This window comes from Tasmannia lanceolata, unplaced genomic scaffold (genome assembly GCF_043159265.1).
Source record: "Tasmannia lanceolata isolate RefF3 unplaced genomic scaffold, GAP_Taslan_0.1 ptg000011l, whole genome shotgun sequence".
NCBI classification, from domain to species: domain Eukaryota; kingdom Viridiplantae; phylum Streptophyta; class Magnoliopsida; order Canellales; family Winteraceae; genus Tasmannia; species Tasmannia lanceolata.
This window is the reverse complement of record NW_027518688.1, coordinates 23,923,676-23,947,106: the sequence shown is the minus strand read 5'-3', so window position 1 is coordinate 23,947,106 and position 23,431 is coordinate 23,923,676. Positions and strand designations below refer to the sequence as shown.

The window sequence follows — 23,431 nt, the reverse complement described above, 5'->3', positions numbered from 1 at the left end:
CACCATCCCAACCCACCATGACATCCATATGTATAGCATCCATACCAAAACAGAGACCATCAAGACATTGTATCGTTGCCGGAATTTCTTTCCTTATGCCACAGGTATGTTAGGAGGCTTAGATTTCATTTGAATTGACAGTAAGAAAACCAGTTGAATTTTGTTTTGATTGTGATAAAGCTATGGTTATGATTTATTTATAGGGAATAACCTCAGTCCTTTGTTTTCTTAATGGCATTTCTGAAGTTTCGTTTTATTGATGTATAAGACCTTGTGTTTTGCTTTTATGTTCCATCGTAGACTGTTCTTGATATATGATCTGCTAGCGTCCTTCACAATAGGCATTCAGCAGATGGTCTGTTGCATGTCAGACCAGTCACGTCGTGAATGATAACAAAGTCTGCTGAGAAGTGATCCTCTGTGGCTGGTCTGACATGCGACAGATCATCTGTGAAATGCCTATTGCGATGGACGCTAGCAAATCCCATATAAGTTTTATGTATATCATTTGGGATTTGCTAGGGACCATCTCACAACGCCTTTCCTGGACTGGCTGTTGGATGAAAGACCAGCCTCACAGGATCGCTTTTCAACAGATTTTGTCTCATCCATTTAATCCATCTGAGATGACCGACGAAATGCCTTCTGTGATTGTCCTTAGCAAATCCCATATCATTTTACTCTCTGAAAAATCACTATATTTTAAAAAACAAGGATAAGAGCATTTCCACTGTTTGGGAGGAAGAAGTCACTCTTATCCACTTTTTTTTTTCCAAGGGAGATGATTTTTTCACCCCCGAATGATGCGCCCCCCTTTTAACGTGAATTTTGGGCGGAGGCGCATTATGTGAAAAATTCATCGGATTTTTATTTATCATGGATAGTTGTTTGACATATAATGAATAACTCTTATCCATGAAATTCAACTTTTTTGGAGGAATGAATCACTCTTATCCTCTTTTTCTCTGAAGATAAAACTGTTTCTTTGGGATGGATACCTAGATTTTAACATGGATAGTTGTGTGACAAACACGAATAACTATTATACTGGAGTCTTTCATATAGAGGACCTCCATCATCGTTTTAACATGGAGTTTGTATTAGCCTTCGACAACCTTCATCATCCATTACACAACAGGCTGTTTGATTGTGAGATTCCCTGTTGTAATGGATTAGCTTGTCCTGAAATAGTTTATCTATCCTGGAACTATTTCTGACCATTGTTTGTTTCATGCTATACTATCAATGAATAAATCATCTAGAAGCAGTGTTTCAAAACGCGTGTATAGATCAAAACATGGCCAAAGCAAATCCAATGGTCTAGCGCATTTCCTTCTATTTGTCTGTATATACGATGTTTTCATTATATGTTTATATGTTCCTTTTACTCTAAATTTTACTCTTTTAATGCCCTCCACTCTGCTGTGTTCACCCAACCCTACGCGTCTTCAGTGGATGAAGGAGAGATCTCTGAGTTTTGCTAAGTCCCAAATGAATCCTATGTATGAATTCACCTCCTATTTTTCAAAATGGACGGTACAGCCCACACCATAGGATGATCCAAACCATCCATTTGATGGGCCAGAACGTAAATAGCTTGTGCCCAAAAAATCATTACCATAGGATGATTCTAACCCTCTGATCTAAAGATGGATTCACATTATGGAAACTTCTATCTAGGTGCAAGTAACATGAAGGTATAGGGTAGCCACAAAGGGATAAGAGATTATATGTGATAAGAGGGGAAAGTCAATGAGAGAGAGAGAGAGAGAGAGAGAGAGAATGTAAAACGTTTATTAAAGGCTAAGAAGTGGTTTATTAGCAAGACTTTCCTATTCCTAGTTAATTTGGGTTAATTAGGGAAAGTTCAAATGATTTCTAAATTATAGGCTTTTTGCTAGTTAAAGATAACTCTCAATACAAGTCTAGCGCTAGCAAGAGTCCGTTTGGGAAACTAACTCATTCCCTATAACATTAAAAGAAAGAGTTTAGGGTTTTCTCCTTGATTTGCACTTAGCCCCACGTCTGGCGTGAAAAAACTTTTCACAATCGGAGTGAAGGATTTCTTTGTTTCAAGGTTAGGGTTTTCTCCTTGATCTATCAAACAAAGGGTCATGGATTCCTTTGACAATGATATTCTATCACGACTATCCTTAAAAGACCTTAGGTCGACTCAAGTGCATCAACTCAAGGTGGTTTACATTAATATCAGATCCTAATTTGCACAGCAATGCAAGCCAAAAGATCATCCAAGGTCATAGGAATACATGTGATACAGATGGCATGGGTGGTAGGGTAATGTACCTTCCTTTAGAAGTTGACAAGATTAACGGCCCCGATGCTCCCGACACTACTTTCGGATTCCCTCTAGGATTCAAAGATCGAATCTGGATCCCTCCACGATCCAAAGATCAAATCTCGATCGTTGCTTCTTGTCACGGGCTACTCCTATGCCGCAACCCCAATCATTATGGCTAATTATCTGTGTACAATCCAGCTAAAAAGAGGACCCTCCAGCTACTACCGAGACTCCGTAGTTACCAGCTCCATCAGTTCAAAATGTGTCACTATAAGGTGGTTTGTATGGATCGTCGCCCGAATTTCTTTCCTTACTTCAGTGACATGTTAGGATAGTGAGAGACTCTAAAGCTCAGATTTCATTTGAATTGATAGTAAGAAAACCAGTTGAATTTGATTTTGATTGCAACCCACTGATTTTTTTTCGCATTTGAAAAGTATTCAATCAACTATTATAGTTTATTTAGGAAATGATATCCACATTCCCTTGTTTTGTTGGCACTCTTAAACAACCAATTACTCCAAAAGCTTAAGCCCTGTTTGTTTCAGATTGTGACAACCGATGGTGAGGACCCCAAACGGAGGCCTAAGCTGTTAGAGTTAGTGTTATTTAATCATCTATGCTTCAACACTCCCCCTCAAGTGTGGCCGCTCTTTTTGTGTTGGCCATACACGTGGCACATGTTGCCTCACTTTTGGGTTGGCCTTCAAGGAGTTGTGGGGTTTGAAGTAAGGACCTGTCATGACTCGAGGCAACAGCTCTCATATGAAACAACCAATTACTCTAAAAGCTCAAGCTGTTAGAGTTGGTGTTATTGAATCAATTATACTTAAACATTCCGCCTCACTTTTATTAAACACTTTTTTTAGTTGTCCACTGTTGTTGCAACTTGCAAGATAGGTTTCATGGATACAACCTTGTCTTGGTTTCCTTATATTCTAGCATAGGTTATTCAGGATAAGTCCTATGCACATCATTCTGATACCTGAGAAACACTTTAACTTCAAAAACAAGGATAATTGCAATTATACTTTTTCGGAGGAAGGAATTATTTATTCGAAGATAGGTTATTCTGGATAGCTCATTTTGATCTCTGAAAAACACTTTAATCTTAAAAATCAAGGATAAGTGCAATTCAAAGTTTTGGGATGAAGGAATCGCTCTTACCCTCTTTTTTCTTAAGATCAAAGGGTTACTTTGGGATAGATTCTATCATGGATAGTCGTGTCACAAACAATGAATAACTCTTATACTGGAGTCTATCTCATCAACGACCTACAATCAAACAGTTTAGAAAATGTATTGGCCTTAATCATTTAATTAGAAAGGTACACGTATTGGCCTTCATCAGCTAATTAGAAAGGTAGACGTAAGGAATGCCAATGTTTGACAAAAAAAAGGAATGACAGTACCATTTCCCTACAAAAATCCATTAGTAGGCTGTTTGATTGCAGGATAATCTAATCTTGAATAAGACCTTGTCCTGGATTGCCTGTTGTTATGTATAGCTTGTCCTGAGTTAGTGAGTTAGTTTATCTGAAGTAACTATTCTGTCTGACTGAATTTCCTATCCTGTAACTATTTTAGTCCTTTCTTTTCCATATTGTACTACCAATCATGGTTTTAAATTTCAGTTTCAGTATGCGTTTCGGCCCTCACCGAAACCGAAACCGAAATTTCGGATGAATTCAAGTACACCATTAAAAAATAATATTTTATTTAATACCAAATTTCGGCCTAAATTTCAGAAATTTTAGGGAAAATACTATATAATTAAAAAAAATGAAAATTTTGGGTTGAATTTCTTGAAATTTCAGACAAAATATTAAAAAAATGAAATTTCAGCTGAAATCCGGTACCATTTCGAGTATAGGTAATTTCGGTTTCGGTGCTGAGGTCGAAATTTAAAACCATGCTACCAATGAATACATCATCTGAAGGAATGATAAAGGGAAGGCACCCTTACTAGAGCCCAACAGCAAGGGTACCACATTGGATCCACATCACTCACAGCAACTGGAGCAACCCTGCTTCACAGAAAATGACCAAAATACCCCCGTCTCAAAGAAAATGTGTAACTACAAGGATGATCACTGTTGGGAAAAATCCCAACAGAGACAGCCTTTATAGCATTTTTTTGTGAAAAAGGCATGCCAATACAAATTCTCTGCATGCAAATATGCATGTGCCCCTACAAATCATTCATGTGGATGGAGCCAATCACTGGCAGTCTGGATGGACATCATACACAAATGCTTACATGGATGCATGCATTTTTTTTTTATGGCATGGAGGTTTTATGATGCTTTGCAAAGAAAGATCCTTAATGCTAAGGGAAAAAAACTACCAACCAGAGAAAATGTTGGTCTGCTGAACTACACATTTGTCTCTCCCACTCCATCATGGCAATGAATTCCTGCTCATCCCATATGAAAGTAACCTAACCAGAAACTAAATGGAAGGCTCAAGGCAATCTAGAGAACTAGTTTGTGTGAGAATCCCTTGGAACAAATACAGGAAGCTGAGAAAATCTTCCCCTGCTCTCCAACCCACCCTGCTGGTGATTAGAGGTAGATGCTCCCTCCAAAACACTTCTCGACGAGGATGAAACCCCGTTCCTAGCACCCCTGGCTAGCCCTTCATTCACAAGAGGACCCCCGAAGAATATAGACTGCCCTGTGTAGAGAAGTTCGCTCCCAACCGCTCGAGAAAAAGACCCAATTGTACTCTGTAATCCCATATTGTTACTTCGAGAAGTTGGTATGGAGGTAAAGCGACCGGCTTCTTGATCCCAAACAACTGACGATCTTGGTTTCTCGGCAACACCCATTATGTTTCTAATCGGGTCATGGTCTGAATTATCTCCAGTAGTTGCACTCTCGTATCCATTATTCGAGTTTACTGACCACGGAGATCGATCTGTAGAAGTCCTATACATTGGGTTCAAGTGTTCTACGTTAGAAGGTTGATGATGCTCCGATGGAGTACCGGGTCCCACTGAATTGTTCATGTGACGAGGACTGCTGAAACTACTTATGCTATGATTACAAGTTTCAATGTCGTCTCTGCTTGCCCGGCTTGGCGGATAAGAAGTCTTGAGAGGGGATGATCTCACACTGCCCATTCTAGCATCTTTATTGAACCCGAGATCTGTACCAATGGTACTACTTCTGCCACTTATATTTCCACTTGAGCATTGGTCTGTATCGTATTGATGACGAGATCTGATGGGTCGTAGTACTGATGATGATGCCCTAGCTTTGGCTGCAGCTCTCACTGCCTCGTTCGAGTCTAACTTCGCAAGCTTCCATGCGCTGATTCGGACTGGTCGCTTGGGTAATCTTTTACCTCTTTCAGACGATTCAATTGCATCTGGGTCAACTGTTGATGGTACTCGTCCAGGGTCCAAATGCGGGATTACCTCATCCTGTTTTTAGGTACTACAATGAGCATAATTGAAGAATCAAACCAAAATTTTCTTTTTTTTTCTATTCTTCAGAGCAATGCCTGTGTTCATAATACCACATAACACGCTATGCAACTTACAAGAGTTGAAGGTAAGTACTAAGTAGTCTATTCTAGTCTACTCATCATACAAAGATTAATAGTCCAAGGTTAAGTACTAACTAGTTTATTCATCATACAAAGATTAACAGGAACATCGATCTTTTCAAGTTCATTTTCGGAAATCGGGTACTGTTGATTAACAACATAATTTAATAAGGGCAGTGATAAATCCACTCCCCAAATGGATAAATCGACTCCCCATGTGTCTATCTCTCTCCTCTTTCTCTCTCTACCCTAGAGGAGAGAGAAAGACACATGGGGAGTCGATTTATCAATTTGGGGAGTCGATTTATCACTCCCCTTTAATAACCCATAAAGTTTTTTTTTGAAAATTCAATAACCCATAAACTTAAAGAAAGAAAACTAAGTTCACAAAAGATAGGGAAGGTAGTTCAATTATTTGATAGTATCAATGGTACATTATGAGAGAACATAAATCCAAGGGTAGCGAGACCTTGGAAACTTAAAGAACATGTGATCAGTTACTGAAAAAACCAGGCTGTTCTGGCTATCTTCGACAGGAGCGAAAAAGGAATTGCAGAGGGCAAAATGTTAATTACACACTCTAAACCTTATATAAATGAAGGCAGACAATGGGAGCAGATTTAGGTGTTGAAACAGGGACTCGAAATTGCTCAAAACACACTGGAAGCAAAAGCACATAAGAAGAGAATATATTATAAAACTAAAGAATTTGAAATCGCAGATGGGATGTATGGTACATCCATTTAGTATATTATAATGCATTTTTTTTTCATTGGATGTTTTTCAATGACGTGAACGAGTGAAGGAATCTGAACTAAAGAGATGGGCCTCTCTTTTGGGTGGTGGTGGTGATGTGGGGGTGGTGGTTGATGTTTGTCCATATCTGTTTATCATTGTGGCGGAATCTTTGGGCTCACTAATTACCAAGGCTGAAGACCGTGGGCTGATCAATGGTTTAAAACCTAGCCGTCGATCCCCCTCCACCTTATCCCATTTACAATTTGCAGATGATACGGTTCTATTTCTTGCTGATAATGCATCTCAGATTATTAATGTGAAACGATTATTCAGGTGGTTTGAAATCATCTCCGGTTTAAAAATCAACATGTCTTAAGAGTGTAGCGGTTGGCATAAACCTGGATCCGATGGAAACGGCGTCATACGCAAGATCTTTAGGGTGCCAAGCTGCCTCTTTCCCAATCAAGTATCTCGGACTTCCACTAGGCTATGGAATCCCTAAAACTGCCCAATGGGATCCGGTCATTGAGAGAATCGAAAGGAAGCTCTCAACCTGGAAAATGAATTATCTATCCTTTGGGGATCGTATAACTTTGATTAAGTCGGCCCTTGCAAGCATGCATGTGTACTTCTTGTCACTTTTCAAGATCCCTGCAAGCATTGCTAAGCGCATTGAAAAGCTACAGAGGGACTTCCTGTGGAAAGGCAAAGAGCAGGGGAAAAGGCTCCGCCACCTGCTAGCATGGAAAAAGGTCTGCAAATCCAAAAGAAACGGCGGATTAGGAATTGGGAAAATCAGACTCAGAAACAAGGCACTTCTTGGAAAATGGTTTTGGCGATTCGGAACCGAGAAAGAGGCGCTATGGCATTCCGTGATTGGGACCAAATACGGTAGGGGATGGGGGAATTGGACTTGCAATGGAACTTCAAATCATAAAGGATCCGGAGTCTGGAAATCTATTTCCTCTTCAAGGGAGGAATTTTTGCCTTTGGTGAGATTCAGGCCTGGACGTCGAAACCAGGGGCGTTTCTGGAAAGACATCTGGATTGGTAATTCTAAGCTTGCTGAATCTTATCCGGAGCTCTACCGGATTGCAACCGAGCCGGAATCATCCATAGCTGTTAACATAAATAGGAGCAATGGTAACGGAAGAACAGTATGGGATATCCGGTTGAGGCGCAACCTTAAAGACTCGGAGATTACTCTCTTTGGCAATCTCTTGGGTGAATTGTCATCTGTGTACTTATCTGCGACTAAAGAGGATCGTTAGGTGTGGACCCTGGACTCTCAGGGGGGCTTCTTTGTCAAGTCCTTCTTTCGGAAGCTCAACGATGTCAGTGGTGCCCCTTCACGCTACGCTACTGTATGGAAACCGTGGCCCCTCCTCGCGTCTTGGCCTTTTGGACCCTCGTCCTTACAGGGATAAATACTTGCGACAGACTAATGCATCGGGGGCTCAGCATGGCCAATCGGTGCGTGCTATGTAAGAAATCTAATGAGTCTCTGAACCACTTGTTTTTGCATTCCCCGTTCTCCTTCCAGGTGTGAATGTCGATACTCAAATCTTTTGGCTTCTCATGGGTCATTCAGAGAAGTGTTCGTGCTCTAATTCTAAATTGGAGCGGAGCTTTCATTGGCTGTGCCGGTGAATCTATGTGGTCCTCTATCCCATATGCGTTAGTATGGCACATTTGGGGGGAACATAATAATCAGATTTTTGCAGGAAAAGATCGGTGTCCCGCGAAGGTAGTGCTCGAAATTAAGCTATCTATCATTAAATGGGCCAAATCCAAGAGCGATATATGATATCCGGTTGGTGATATCCTCCGGCATTGGTCAAATGTAGTGGCGGAAAGGAAACCAAGAAAGGATATTTCTCCTCGATGGAGCCCACCACCAGAGGACTGGCAGAAGCTCCAGTGGGAATCCGGGTCCTGCGGGAATCGGCGGGGTTCTTCGTGATCATCAGGGCAGTATGATCATGTCTTTCTCCGGTCCGGCTGGGGTATGCGATGCCAACGAAGCAGAGGTATCAGCACTATTGTTCGGTCTCCAATGCTATATGAAACACAGGACGGACCCCTTAATAGTTGAAGGCGACTCCTCTAATACGATTGCATGGGCTTCCAACAAATCGGGTGGTCCGTGGCGGCTTGCGAGTAAAATTGATGAGATCAGGGACCTGATCTCTATCATTCACCCGGTTCTCCAGCATCGACATCGAACAACTAATGATTAGGTTGACTCACTCGCACGGAATGGGGTGGACCAGGAATTTGTTTGTTGTTGCGCATGGTCATCAGATTTTGTAAATTTTGCTGACCTTATCCATGGTCTGTGATGTATTTGGGGGACGTCTTGTCCCCTTGTACTGATTATGTTCTGTGCATTAATAAATCGTTACCTCTTTCAAAAAAAAAAAAAACCTTTTTAAATAATTTTGTCTATAAAATTTACAACACCTAAATTTGGAAATTGCAGAAGTACATATAAATAGTAAAATGGTCTGGGTTGAAGGTAGCCCTGAGAATTGTGGTAGACGTAATTAGATGTAGAAGGATCAAGGAAGGAAAGGTCTAAACACAAGGTGAGATAAGACTTCGAAGAAGATGCGGCACACAGGTTGAATATTCCTGCTCCTATGGCCTAAACCTAGGAAATAAAAGAACCTCCCTCTCAGAAATCTACAATTATATGATAGAATATAGATACCTGGTGGTCCACAAAAATTCTTGGCGGTGTACACCAAGCACCTTTGTACTGCAACCCTAGAGAACTACCTCCACTTAAGGCAGTCGCAACTGAGCTGATTGGTGAAGATGGCAAACTTTGTGGATCCTCATTTACAGATGGCCCAGGTGGCTCACTTTGTGTTCTCATAGCAACAACATATTCATATGTTGTGATACCCTATAAAAAATTGAAATTACACTTCAAAAGGAACTGTTATGAGAAATGAAAGAGAGGGAGTAGCAGATTTTAATTAACATACCTTTCTCATCAACAATATATGGAAGAAGAATAGTTCGCCCAAAGGAATAGTAGCCAATAAAGAAACAGCCGTACAGATGGCCTGAAACAATGGATCCATAATAAAAAAAAGGTGTACCATATAAACGAAAAGAAAGTTCTATCAGTACTACACACAAAAAAAAAAAAAATAGTTGCATGTGGATCAGAAAGGAAAAGAAAAGGAAAGAAAGAGCAATACAAATTAGTATTTATCTTTGTGATGGTTCTTCTCAATTCATAGCAATGGATCCACATAATGATTAAATCTTGATCAGATATTCAATTTTCTGTGGTTCGGTCTTCCATGGTCCACGGCATCTCATGATATGTCGCTATTAGGATAAGAAATTTTTTTTTTTTTTGGAAAATGTTTAGGACAAGAATTACTTAACTATTTTAGTTGTACATGCATTTGCATGGCCGGCCAATCACAGACATGTAAGACTCAAACTTCTTAACACTGACATGACGAACAAATTTAACTGATGGATGGAACGGCAGATTTATAAAACAGTAATTTCATAACATTAACTGCCAGAAGAATGACCGAAGATGGTGATCGTATCTGCATGTATGACTTTGTGATGTGGTGGTAGTGGAGGGGCTAGGTTTGGGTAAGCACAGGCAAGTGGAGGGCATTAAACACATTAAAATTTAGAGGGTAAAAGGAACATACACAATATATAATTGATACATCGTGTGTACAGACAAATAGAAGGAATGGTGCTAGACCGTAGAATTTTCCACTCATTTTTATGTAGTTCAAAAAAACTGTCAGAGTTATTTCTCAAAAAAAAAAGAAAGATTGTCAGCATTATTTCTCATGGAAAAGTAATTTCTTTAACAAAATTGAATCTTGCAAGGAAGAATCATGAACTGGCCACCCTAGTTCCTTCCCCGTTTATAGTTTGCTTTACAGGCACCATTTTCGTGAGGAAAAAAAACATGTAGTTAACCGAATTAATCACTGGTTGCTGGCCTTAGGGCTGGGAGCAGCACTGGTCATTAACCAGCCAACAAGTACCGTGGAAACCCCAAAGCCAGATCTCTATCCGTTCATGACTATATATTGACCAATTCTTGTGCTTCGTAACGAGCAAAATCCTCTTTCTTTGAAGTGAATTCCTGCCCTTTGGGATATTTTGTAATGAATCGAAAGACTAAGGGGCCGTTTGGATACCCGGATTTTAGAATTCAGGTTTTTAGTTTGCAAACAGTGTAAAAGAGGGTTCATGATCAAGCTGCTGCAGCTGTCCGAGCAGCGTGTCTTGGATTTTAAGGAAGAAAACCAGGTTTTAGAAATCTCTCCTACATCCTGAGATTTCTAAAACCTGGAAATATGGGAGGATCTGCTACTCTCTTGCTGTCTGAAAGAAGGGCGAGAAGTAAAAAACGACGGCTGGTCCGCTTCTTCTCTTGTCTCTTAGCTACAATTTTGAAGAAACCCCCAATTCTAAAATCCGAGTATCCAAACGGCCCCTAAATCTTCCCAAACCGGAAGTACATACTTTTAATGAAGCTTTCTTTCCCTCGTTGGCACATTACGGGTTCAGCCTTTGTTTTCGCGGAGGTGACAAGAAAGGATTCCACACCTTTCTGTTGCCGTCGTTTCAATATGTTGTGATCTTAGAAGAGGGAATTGGCCCCAAAAGGGTACCCAAGCCAGTCATCATATTGGTCCCTAAGCTCACAGAATCCGAGACATCTATTCTGTTCACCCGATATCATGGAACATGTTCAACTTAATATTTCAACAAAACTGAAGAGACTCCAGAAAAGTCTGACCTTCAACCCTATACAAATGCTAAAAAAAGATGCTATAAATGCCACTACACTCATTCAGACAAAACAAATGTTTTATACTGTTGGGGCAACATCTATTCCAAGCGTAAAATAAGCTTACGCAGAACAACAATCTATGAAGTTCAAAACCTTGATCTCATAGTTTCAACTAAAAAAAGAGAAAAATATTCATCACAGGAAACTAGCAATTACACAGACAAAGTTCAACATTGTTGATACATACCACAACAGTAGCAAATGGAGCCCGGGAGAACCCATCTCCAAGCTTTTCAGTTATCTGAGTTTCAATAGACTTTCTATCGACGAAGCACCGCACGAAGACTGTGATACCGACTCCGCATTCAACCATAAGCTAACACAACAAAATATTAGAAATGACCATATGTTTTACCATAGGCAAAAACTAAATACATCCACTTTACAAAAGGGGATTTCAATCCATCACACAATCCAAAAGATAAACTCCTGGTTTCTTGCCCTCAGTGCTTACCCATACAAGGCTTGAGGCCATAAGGGACACAAAGGTTATGTAATTTTTCCTCCCCACGCAATTATTTAGCCACTGCAACTCCAAAATAAATTTGTAAATGCCAGAGATATAAAGTGCAAGGCACGTTCCAAAGGAAAAAAAAATGCTCATACTCGACAATGATGATCAAACCCGTCGACGCATTTGTCACAACTTCTGCAATGTTTGCTGAACTTGCGCACCTAGAAAAAAGAACAAAGACACAGTCAGATAATGGATGTACATGTGAAATCGTGCTATCAACAATAAAATTTCAAAATACTCCAACTGGATATGGTGGCAGATCAAAAAACTACTGAAGCTTTAATAACAGAAAAGGAATAGTCTAGGTTTTCGTTTTCAAATACATAAACGAGAAGCACAGAAAGATTTTTCTTATCATTACTCATTAGGAATCACAAATAAATGTTGAAATTGTAAATGCAAGCAACAAATACGTCACACACAAAGGCATGTGGACGTGCACATGCACAAGAAACATGGTTCTAAATGTCGGCCAAAAGTGACAAGAAACGATCGACATGTTTACTCTTTCATCCTCATCAAAATGAAATCCTTTGGTCGACATGTGTAAACTTTGGTAACATTTCAGTCATGGCAACTGAAACATTATCACTTTATTATATAAATTACAGAACTTTAGTCGACATGTCGAAATTTCAACCAAATTGCATAGAGAAGCTCGGGTTTGAGACTTTTGACTGATAAGTGCTTATTTCTTTTTTTTTTCTTGTTTCTTCAATTATGGTGGAAATGCGACTAATTGTTGACTTGATGCATTTGCTCATGGATTGGTGCATGAATTTTCATTTTTCATGAATTTTTAGTCTTGAAAATTGGGAAAGATATATTTTCAAATAAAAATTAATTATATGTGCATGTTAGCTTTTGATTTTACCAATTAATTATTTTCATTTAGTTTTGTTAAAAAAATCCTTTAAAAATCCAACTCAAAAAATCCTTTAAAAATTAAAAAAATGATATTTCAAAAAAAAATATTATTTTCGAATGAGATATTTTATTAAAAGAAAATGAGAAAACCGATGGCCGAGATGGTCAGTAAATAATAGAGATACACATGGATCGGTGCAGATCAATAGAAGAAAAGATCCCTCATGGAGAGAGGGAAAAAAATCTGTAATCTAGCTCCGTCCACTGTCCACTCTCTTACTGGCTAATCTGTCGACCTTGTTAACTTACCACCTTCTCCAAAAGCTTAAGCTGTTGGAGAAAGGCGTTATTTATCTTTTGTACTTTAACACTCCCCCACACGTGTGGTCCACTTGGCAAACACGAGGCACATGTGGTCCCACTTTGGGCCGACCATCGCATGTGGATTTTTGCTATCCGGGAGGTTTGAACTCGAGACCTTTGGCTCTACTACGATGTTAACTTACCAACTTCTCCAAAAGCGTAAGCTGTTGGAGAAAGGCGTTATTTATCTTTTATACTTTAACAGACCTCAAAATTAGCTGACCTCCTAACATGCTGAAAGAATATAGGAAAGCCCGCAATTCGGTCATGGATCTCATCAAGCCAATGGGCAAATCTCAAGGATGGAGATGTCACCCATCTAACCACCTAAAAATTCATCATATACATATGTTAGCTACTAATTTTTGATATGTGGGTTATTCTTGTCGGATCTACCAATTAACGGTTTGTACCATTTCAAAAATAAAAACAAAAAAGTGGCCTTGTTGTCCCAGACTTGCACAACAACCCATGTCATTAGGTGTTTGGTTGTATTAAACCATTATGGATAGTTGTCTTATGTGATGGTTTCTAAGTGTGCATTTGTGCTTATTCTAGAATTTTCTAAAGTTTATTTTAAAATTTCCAGCAGTCGCATGCATTTCCATAAACTTTCGTGATTTACAAGATTGTCACCGAAATCTATGACCGAAAATGACATGTTTTTAGTTCCATGGTGACTGACATACATACCAAAACCAACGTTTAAAACCACGATAAAAAATTCACATGTTTATACTATATATAATGGAGAAAGTTGGGTGGCCATGAAAGCACTCTCCATATAAATGTAAATTTCCCTTTAGCTATTATGTACCTAATATATGGCAATGATGTGTGTATTGAGTGCCATAAATCAAGGTTTTAAATTTCAACCGAAGCCGAAACATTTCGTTTCAGCCAAAATATTTCGATTTCGGTTGCTGCCAAAACAAAATCTACTTGGATTTTGTTCATGTTCCAGTTGAAATATGTGAAATATGCAACCTTCTAGATAAAAAAGCAAAGTTTCGTCGAAATATCAACATTGAAACCCTGACAAAAATCAATTCCACTTGCAGAAAAGAGAAGAACAACGAGATTCCTTTAAGATATTTCTAAAAAAAAATAAAAAAAAAAAAGAAAACCAGTAGTGAAGAATTTTACTTAGATTCCGGTCGTGATTTCATACCGAAATATTTCTGTGATTTTACAAGATTTCAGCTGAAATTTCGAACCAAAACCGAATGTATACGTTTCATTGACGATCGAAACTGAAACCAAAATTTAAAACCATGCCACAAATACACATATCTACGTTATATACAATATGGCCACTATGGAGACCATGATCCAAAAATCTCACCAAGTGTTGAGGTGCCACAAGTCCAATCAAGAGCATTTAATATCCAATCACTGATCGGCGACTGTTTCTATTGCAAGCCACCCATGTTGGGGCTCGTCTATTGGTGCAAGTCCCACAACCACAAATATGCGGCATGTGTACGGAATAGAAATCCAGCCTTATTGGACCCATGACTATAGTATCTTTATCTTCTATATACTTACATATAGTAACTTAATTTATTCTTGATAATTCTGCATATGAAGGCCATACCTCTGCATTGCACAACGTACAGAACAAAGCATCTTCATCACTGGCTTGTTGATGGGTAGCATCTTCAGCTTTTCGGCAATCATCTTTAACCAAAAAACCACAAAAGAAACCTCCAATCTTCCCACAGGAAGTTGAATTGTGCTCAGCAGATTTTTCTGCAGTGTTCAACCGTACTTTGTTTGGTTCTGCAAGAGAGGTTGCATTCCCTACTTCCACACCATTAAGATTTTACAATATAAAAAAAATTACAATCAACACCAACTCCACAAAAATGTTATTATAAACCACTCACCAGACAAATTATCCTTATTGCATGATTTATAGGCCAGCGTTTTTTCATGGCCTATCAATATCCCAGGATCGGCAGGATCAATAGCTGTGCATCTAACATAGAGAATAAATACAGAAAGTGCCTGGAAAATTAAATAGAAAATAAGAAAATGGAGGAGCAAGACAAGACATCACAGACAAAAATAAGATGCCCCAATCATAAGTCTTAACATGGCACAAAAAAGTACTTACCACAGGAGTATAAATGCCCACTGCCAAATATTCATATAAATTCCTTCCAAGAAATGGAGAAAAAAAGGCATAAAATGCAACAGCTAGCAAGCAAAAAACAGTTATCGCTACAACCTGTCCATCAACAAAAGAGAAGAATGAGGATCAAAAGGTACAGAATGAAATTAGATCATAACAATAAGAAAAAATAAGAAAACTTTATGACTCAGCTCATGTGGCTGCTGAGCAAATTAAGAGGGAGAACTTGTTACTAGATAAAAAACAACATTCAATGATAGTTACAAAAAAACGCAAAGAAAGAGCATCAAACTAACAAAACGCCTGTTATTCTTGGCCTTATAAAGTTATAATCATAAGGAGGAACGAGTAAGACTGTACAACAAGAAAATCATGACTAAAAATACCAACAATATAGCGTTTTCATTTTCTGATAAATGAACCACGGAACTTTACTAAAAAGGTACAAATACAATAGTTAAGAAGGAAAAGATGCCCAAAACACAACAAAGGTCAAGACATTCCTTGTTTAGCAAGGGTATTTACGACCTCATTTGCTTTAAGAAAACACTATACAATACCCCCCTTTTTAACCCAATTATGTTCTCCAACTGCAGAGATGCCCAAAACACAACAAAGGTTAAGACATTCCTTCTTTAGCAAGGGCATTTACAACCACATTTGCATTCCAAAAACATTAAAAAATATGTGCCAAAGAAATACCCCCTTCCTAACTCAATTATGTACTTCAATTGCCAGGTACCAATATTTTCCTTTAATGCATTACTAAAGGAGTCTCCATCCATCATGAGAATGCCTCCAAGTCAATGGGATTCCTGCAAAACAACCTTAACCCCACTAAGATTTATTTTTTTTGAAAGGTAACATTTATTAATTGACCCCACTAAGAAAGTGTGAGATTTGGCTTCATTAGAATCCTTGAATCCCTCTAAACATGCCGCCTGTCCTTATCAGACCTGGATTACCCAAAGAACCATGTCAAAGTTGAGCTAGATGAATTTTTCGGGAGGAGTGTTCAAATGGATGGTTTTTATTTTTTACTTTTTTATAGTAAGTTGCAACGAATGATTAATTTTTCTCTTGCTAACCCACTCTAGGATACTTTTAAGTTTTAACCAATTTTTTATTCGTCTTGAACAAAATGCCTCTAAACTCCTGCCTCCTAGTGCCCAAAACAGCATTATTCTCTTGGGCACTTCAAAATTTCAAATCATTTTCTCTATAACAAATAGCATCGCTTCCAGCTCCGACAATAATATTTACGCAAAGAATCTGATTTTCTCAATAAATGCTCTGTTAAGTAAAATCTGTTCATATTCACCCACAGGAGTAGACTTGCGTTTTAAGCATGGATCATAAAACTCAATCAGATGATGATGATATATCATGCTATTTTCATGATATAAAAAATTGGCACACCAAGACAGAATGTTAGATGTTGCTTGGGAGTTCCCCAGAAGATGCTCAATAATGGTTTCTCTTTATCTCCTCAACAATTATAATGGTACTTTTGTTGTTTATCCACACAGCTATATGAGCTTGAGGTAGGACATCCCATAGAAGCAGGAAACGCCTAGGGTATGTGGGAAACGCGTTTCCGAAACGGGTACGAAACGCTTTTTGGAAAATGGTGAAACGCATGTGAAATGCCTTAAAATCGTATGTGAAACGTTTGTGAAACGCATTTCACATTTCTTGGAAACGCGTTTCCAAGAACGGGAAACGCGTTTCACTTCCATGGAAACGTGTTTCTTGGAATTTTAATACTTTTAAAGGGTATATTTAAACCCCCTTTAGCTTTATGTGAACATCCCTATCTAGTTTAAAGATAAATACACTAAAGAGGGTTGTCCTTATCAATATATGTGTTACCGTCACAATTATGTGTTTCACTAGCGTTTCCTTTAGGTTTCACGTACGTTTCACTAGCGTTTCCTTTAGGTTTCCCAAACGTTTCCCAATGCGTTTCACATGCGTTTCCCGTTTCTCGTTTCCCCTTTGATTTTTTCACGCGTTTCACGTTTCCGTTTCACATACCGTTTCCCGTTGCCATTTCCCGAACTGGTAACTATGGGACATCCCCTATTTCCGGTGTTTTGGTACCATACGAAAGGATGCTAAAGTGGTTAACAAAAGGATGCTAAAGTGGTTAACAGTGTTGCTAAGATATTTGGAGTCTTGGAGAGGGCTTATGAAGGATTTTTGGGCACTAGAGGCTCTGTGGCCATTCTTTTATCTCGATAGTTCTATATTCCTGAATCTTGATACGTATCCAAAAGCCAAGTTTGGAACCTTGACACTATCTTGCAGTTCTCATAGCAGATCACAAAGGGCACGAAGGATAAATGACATTAATTGTGAGTAAACCTAAGGCCCAAGAATTAGGGATTTAGTCAGCTTATTTACCCCCAAGTATAATGGAGCTAACTTTCATTGCAGGGGAAAATAACAATTAAGCAAGATTTGGAAAGAGATTGGCTTTATGCAGAAGCGAACTGCTATCTTTTGGTGGGAAGCTGACAAGGCCAAAGCCCTTAAACTTTCATATCTATGAGCATCAGGAGGGGCTATAGATTGGCCCATCATACGGAGTTCATTAATTACCAATGAAAGACCTTGATTTTAGCATTAGCACCTTCTCTTCCTCTGCCTCATTGAAAACTAACTTATTGTCAGCAAACTGAAGGTGAGAAAGTTCAAGACCTTTGTACTCAATCCTAAAGCATTCAAGGAGACCACATCTTCTGTCTTTATCAATTATCCTGCTTAGAGTTTTAACAATTATCCGGGTCCAGCTGGGGTTGGCCGGTTGTTCCGTGATGACCCTGGTGTAGTTGTGTGGGCCTATTCTAGTCCTTTAGGGAGATGTGATGCTTAGGAGGCAGAAGTGAAGGCTGTATATCATGGAATCAAGAGATTAGATAGAGAGTGCTTGGATAACACCATTGTGGAGGGCGATTCACTTAATGTGATTCGTTGGTTGGAAAGGGTGGTGTTGCCTCCTTGGAGATTTTTATCCTTTTTTGATGAAATTGAGGATTTAGTCTCGGGATCGGGTATTGTCTTCGAACACGTGCGGAGGAGTGTTAATGGGGAGGCGGATGAGTTGGCTAGAAGTGGGGTTGGTCGTACGGAGTTGGAGTTGTTTGATTTTCTCCCTCCGTAGTTTATTTTGTATTTTTTGTATTTTGTATTTTTCTATCCTGTTTCTCCCCTGTACATTTGGGTGTGGTCCATCTCGGTCCCCCCCTTCTTTTAGTGATATCTCTTTGCCATTTCAAAAAAAAAAAAAGTTTTAACAATTATCAAAAATAAGAAAGGAGAGAAGGGATCTCCTAGCCTCAAGAATCCTTTAGGAGAGCCATTTACCAAGATGGAAAACCAAGCTGAATCCGCACACCTCATTATCCAAGCTCGTCACCGATCTCCAAATCTCATCCGTGTTGAAGCCACACAGCTCATTATCTAAGCTCATCATCGATCTCCAAATCCCATCAGTTTCATAAGGTAATCCAGACAATCCCATTCCAGGCTACCAAAGGTCCTTTATATATCTAATTTACACACAATGCCTTTTCTCCCAGTCTTGAAATAGAAATCCACCACTTCATTTGCTATCAACACACTATCAAGAATTTGTATGTCCTGAATGAAATCAGAAAGGTTGATCGCCCCTTCAACTTTAGGGATCAGGACAACGAAGGCCACACTCGTGCTTCTGTATAAAACCCAATCCTCGTAAAAGGCCTTAAAAAACTACAAATATTATCTTTTACCACATCCCAACAATATTGGATGAAGGCCATGCAAAAACCATAAGATCCTGGAAAACGGTCTCTGCTAAGGGAGAAGAGATCGGTTCTAATCCCCTCTTCTTCAAATGGCCTTTCTAAGAAACCTCGATCCAACTCATCAATCATACCAAAGAGGATAAGGCCTTGTAAAAATTCATTATTTCCTTGGTAATTGCCACCATATCCTAGAGAAGACTACCATTTACTTGCAAGGCACTTCTCCGGTTTCCTCGTCTTCTAGCACTAGCAATCTCATGGAAATAAGAAGTATTTTTGTTCCCTTCCTTGAGCCATCTGGATCTGGATCTTTGTCTACAGTAAATTTCTTCCTACACAATAACACGAGTATACTCAACTTCACCCATCTCCACAACTTCCTCCGTACTAGCCAATCCTACTTCTTCTGCCCTATTGATCTCCTGAGGTTGAGCTAGCACCCAAGATTTTCTTTCAATCCCACAACAAAAATTATCCCTATTCCACTCCTTAAGCTTGTTTTTCACATGACGCAGTTTTTGGTAAACCACCACATCTACAGCCCAAAGACATACTCTTCCTTCCACTATTCTCCCCAACGCTCCAATTTTGGAACTTCGAGCCAGGAACGGAAAAAGATAAAGACCCCATGACTCCAACCGAGGATCCAAAAGAAGTAGGCAATGATCTAGGGTAGGTTGGGGCGGCGCACACTGGCAAACATCAGGAATAAGGGAGGTCCAAAGAGAGCAGATAAGAAACCGATTAATCTTGCTTCTGTTAGAGTTTCTAGACAAAGTGAAATAGGCCCCCTCAATGGATATCAATAAGCTCATTATTGTTGATAAAGTCAGAGAAAGTCATCATGCTTAGGGTACTCCTACTACTCACAGCCCTCTCATCAGCATATCTAGTTGCATAGAAGTCACCTCCAATGCACCACGGATTCGACCACCTGTTTCCGATGCCATCCAATTCTTCCCATGGTTGTTTCTTCCTAGCAAATGTAAAACTTAACCATTAAAGATGTTATAACTATAGTTCACCAGTTCAAGTGGGAAATGTCAGAACATAATAATTTTATGGAAGGTATAACTTTATGGTTAACTGATTTAGATAAGTGTATGGCATACACACATACATACATGTGATATACAAAATATATCATACGTGTGTAGCTTGTTTAGTTCCAGCTACTAACAAGTCAAGGCACATATGTGTGCAACATGCAAGAATATATATCTACAGCATCAAACAGACCCTCATAAATTTTTATATGCTTTCTAGAGTATGTTGTACATTGGCTACCCTGTCTTATGGATCTCAACCTTCAGGAAAATCAAGTAATCACTCCAAGTCAATGTATCAGCACTCCATGTTGGTAGGTCTCATGGATCCATGCCCCACTACTTGATGCACCATTGCATTTGTATTAGGGTCGTCAGAGTCCTCCTGGCATTCTACCTCATGGGAGAAGAGGGCTTTAGAATTCATAAATTTCATTAATTCCATTTCAAGAGCATATGCGGAACCCACTGTAAATATGTCTAGGCAGACCACACAAAAGGCAAGTAAATTTCCTCCAAAACAACTTGTAATCTTTTAGTATACCACCATAAAGGAGGAACATGAAGGAGGAACAGAACAAACAACTTAACAATCTAAGACTACGAAATGCGAAATATCTCGCTTATTAAAAGATTTATAATGAAACCCACATTTTAACAATCGCTTAGAACCTTTAGGAGAAGAGCGTATAAGACGATCCCACCTAAAGGAGGAACACAACAAACAACTTAACAGTCTAAGACTACCAAATACAACATATGTCGCTCAATAATAGATTTATAATGAAACCCACACTGCAAAAATCACTTAGAACCTTTAGGAGAAGAGGGTATATGTCCCCGTTGGGTTTACAATTTATAATTTCCATTAAGTCCATTTCAAGAGCATCACGGGACACACTGTAAAAAATGTCTAGGCAGACCACACACAAAAATGAGTAAATTTTCTCCAAAATCACTAAAAATATTTTACTATGCCACCATAAAGGATGAACAGAGCAAACAACTTAACAATCTAAGACTACCAAATATAACATATCTCAGGAATTAAAATATTCATAATAAAACTCACATTGGGAAAACTATTTAGAATCTATTAATACCCACAACAAAACAAAATGGAGTAACCACATTCCCCAGAAATATGCATAGATTAAATATTCTCGTGATTTTACAAGATTTCGGCAGAAATTTCATACCAAAACAGAAATGTTTCCGTTTCGCTGATGAAGGAAACCGAAACCGAAATTTAAAACCTTACTCTCTCTTCACTCTCTTTATTGGTAATGACACCCCCTACCACTACTCTCCGGGGTTGAAACCAAACACTACTTACCACTATTTCCCGAGGTAAGTTCAAGGCAAATTCAATGCTTGTCCCCTCCCTGTTGACCACTTATTTCACTACTCTCCGAGCCTATACTGCGCAACTAAACCATCCTTTATGATCTTTTTATGATGCCACCGTAAAGGAGGAACAAAACAAGGAACTTAACAATCTAAGACTACCAAATACAACATATCTTGCAAATTAAAAGATTTAATAATAAAACCCACATTGGAAAAATCACTTAAAACCTTCAGGAGAAGAGGATATAAGTCCTGTTGGGTTTAGCATTTATAATTTCCACTACATCCATTTCAAGAGTATGGGCGGGACACAAAGTAAAAATGCCTACACAGACCACATGAAAATAAAGTAAATTTCCTCCAAAATCACCTATAATCTTTAACCATTCCACCAAAAAGGAGGAACAGACCAAACAACTTAACAATCTAAGACTACCAAATAAAACATATCTCAGGAATTAAAAGATTCATAATGAAACCCACATTGCAAAAATCATTTAGAACCTCTTACTGCACCATAAATTCGGAATGAAGCAAAGAACTGAAAAATCTAAAATTGCAAAGTCTCCACAACCCAGAAAGATCCATACCCAAAAAAAAAAGTACACAAATCAGTTAGAATTTGGAAACATCAACTTAAATCGAATAAAATTCTCCATGAATAAAAAACAAAACCCTGACAAACCCACATTGGGAAAACTATTTAGAATCTATTAATACCCATAACAAAACAAAACTGAGTAATCATATTACCAAGAAAATGCATATAGTAAATGACTACAATAAGTAAAATTTAAAGAAAAAAAAGGAAAAATACGTACTTGAAAAGTGTGGGCAGGGAGCTGCCACCCATGACGCCTCACCATGACCAAAATTCGATTAGAAACTCATAAGGCAACGGCATTAGAGTTGGAAATAATAAAGAGAACAAAAAAAAAATTGTAGCAAAACCCAGAAAAGAAATCTTCTCAAAATTCTCAAAAAAGGGACTAAAACCCAAGTGAGTTTTCTCTAGAGATCAAAGGAAACCTTGACCTTTCAAATAGGAAGAGCTTTTTGGGGACTTTTGATCTCGACCCAGTAATCCAACAACCATTTGAAAATGACCCATGGACTTGATTTTCTATTCTGAGGTTCTTGGTGTTTGAATCATCATCAACCAAACCCCATAGAAGAAGCTGTGGGTTTTACCTCTACTCACTCTGTTATAAATTATAACTTTAACTTATAAGAATGTTACTAGTAGGGGGGCCATTTTCTATATGAAAGTGATATATTCACCCCTGTTTTTTACTTTAGACAGACCCCTACTCTTTTAACACTAGGGAGGCTGACACTCTGACAGGCTGTAGTAATAAGTAAAAAATAGAAAGAATACATATTATTTCCGTTTTCTATATCAATCATTCATCTTAAATTACATTAAAGTCCCTACTTCCAGGGAAAATTATCTTTTAACACCTCAATTTCTTGAAGAGGAGGGTGATCCTATCTGGGTCTTACCAGTATTGCCTATATAGGGCCCACTTTTGATCTATGGAGTTTGGACTGTGCATCTGGTGGGTTCCACTTTAGTATTCAAATGGCTTAAGGTATTGTCTGATTAGACCTGATCAATAGCCCATAAATTGAAAACGATAAATATAAGCAATGATCCATTATTTTAGTACTCATATGGGATAAGATAATGCCTGATTACACAATCTTAATTGTTTGATCAATAGCCTATGAATGGAAACTCAAACAATAAATATAAGCAATGATCCATAATTAATGGGCAATAAATATAGGGAGCTGATATTTCCGCTCCACTTTTAGACTAATCCGCTCCAAGTGGAAATATCCAAAGCATAGGGGAGTTGATATTTCCGCTCAACTTAGAGTGGATTGGTCTAAAAGGGGAGCAGAAATATCAATTC

General features: G+C 38.6%; 1 protein-coding gene across 2 annotated transcripts; it reads right to left on the bottom strand.

Annotated features, from left to right (window-relative positions):
• Positions 1–4,341: 4,341 nt before the first annotated feature.
• LOC143886718 (putative protein S-acyltransferase 19) lies at positions 4,342–22,723 on the bottom strand. Of its 2 annotated transcripts, none has more exons than XM_077390815.1 (10): positions 22,334–22,723; positions 15,308–15,421; positions 15,078–15,198; positions 14,786–14,991; positions 12,048–12,116; positions 11,896–11,967; positions 11,629–11,757; positions 9,583–9,663; positions 9,303–9,500; positions 4,342–5,726 (listed from the first exon to the last, which is right to left on the bottom strand). In XM_077390815.1, exons 1-10 carry the CDS (start codon positions 22,376–22,378, stop codon positions 4,782–4,784), a joined length of 1,980 nt encoding a protein of 659 aa, XP_077246930.1. In that variant the 5' UTR covers positions 22,379–22,723; the 3' UTR covers positions 4,342–4,781. The 2 variants fall into 2 exon arrangements, with proteins under 2 accessions (XP_077246930.1, XP_077246931.1); XM_077390816.1 differs by having other exon boundaries at positions 14,786–14,970.
• Between the last annotated feature and the right edge of the window lie 708 nt (positions 22,724–23,431).

Coding starts and splice junctions, on each gene's coding strand:
- LOC143886718 (XM_077390815.1), bottom strand. CDS start 22,378: ATGGTGAGGCGTCATGGGTGGCAGCTCCCTGCCCACACTTTTCAA. Junction 12,117..14,785: donor GTACGTTGTGCAATGCAGAG/GTATGGCCTTCA, acceptor TCTTTTTTCTAG/GTGCGCAAGTTCAGCAAACA. Junction 9,501..9,582: donor ATATATTGTTGATGAGAAAG/GTATGTTAATTA, acceptor AATTTTTTATAG/GGTATCACAACATATGAATA.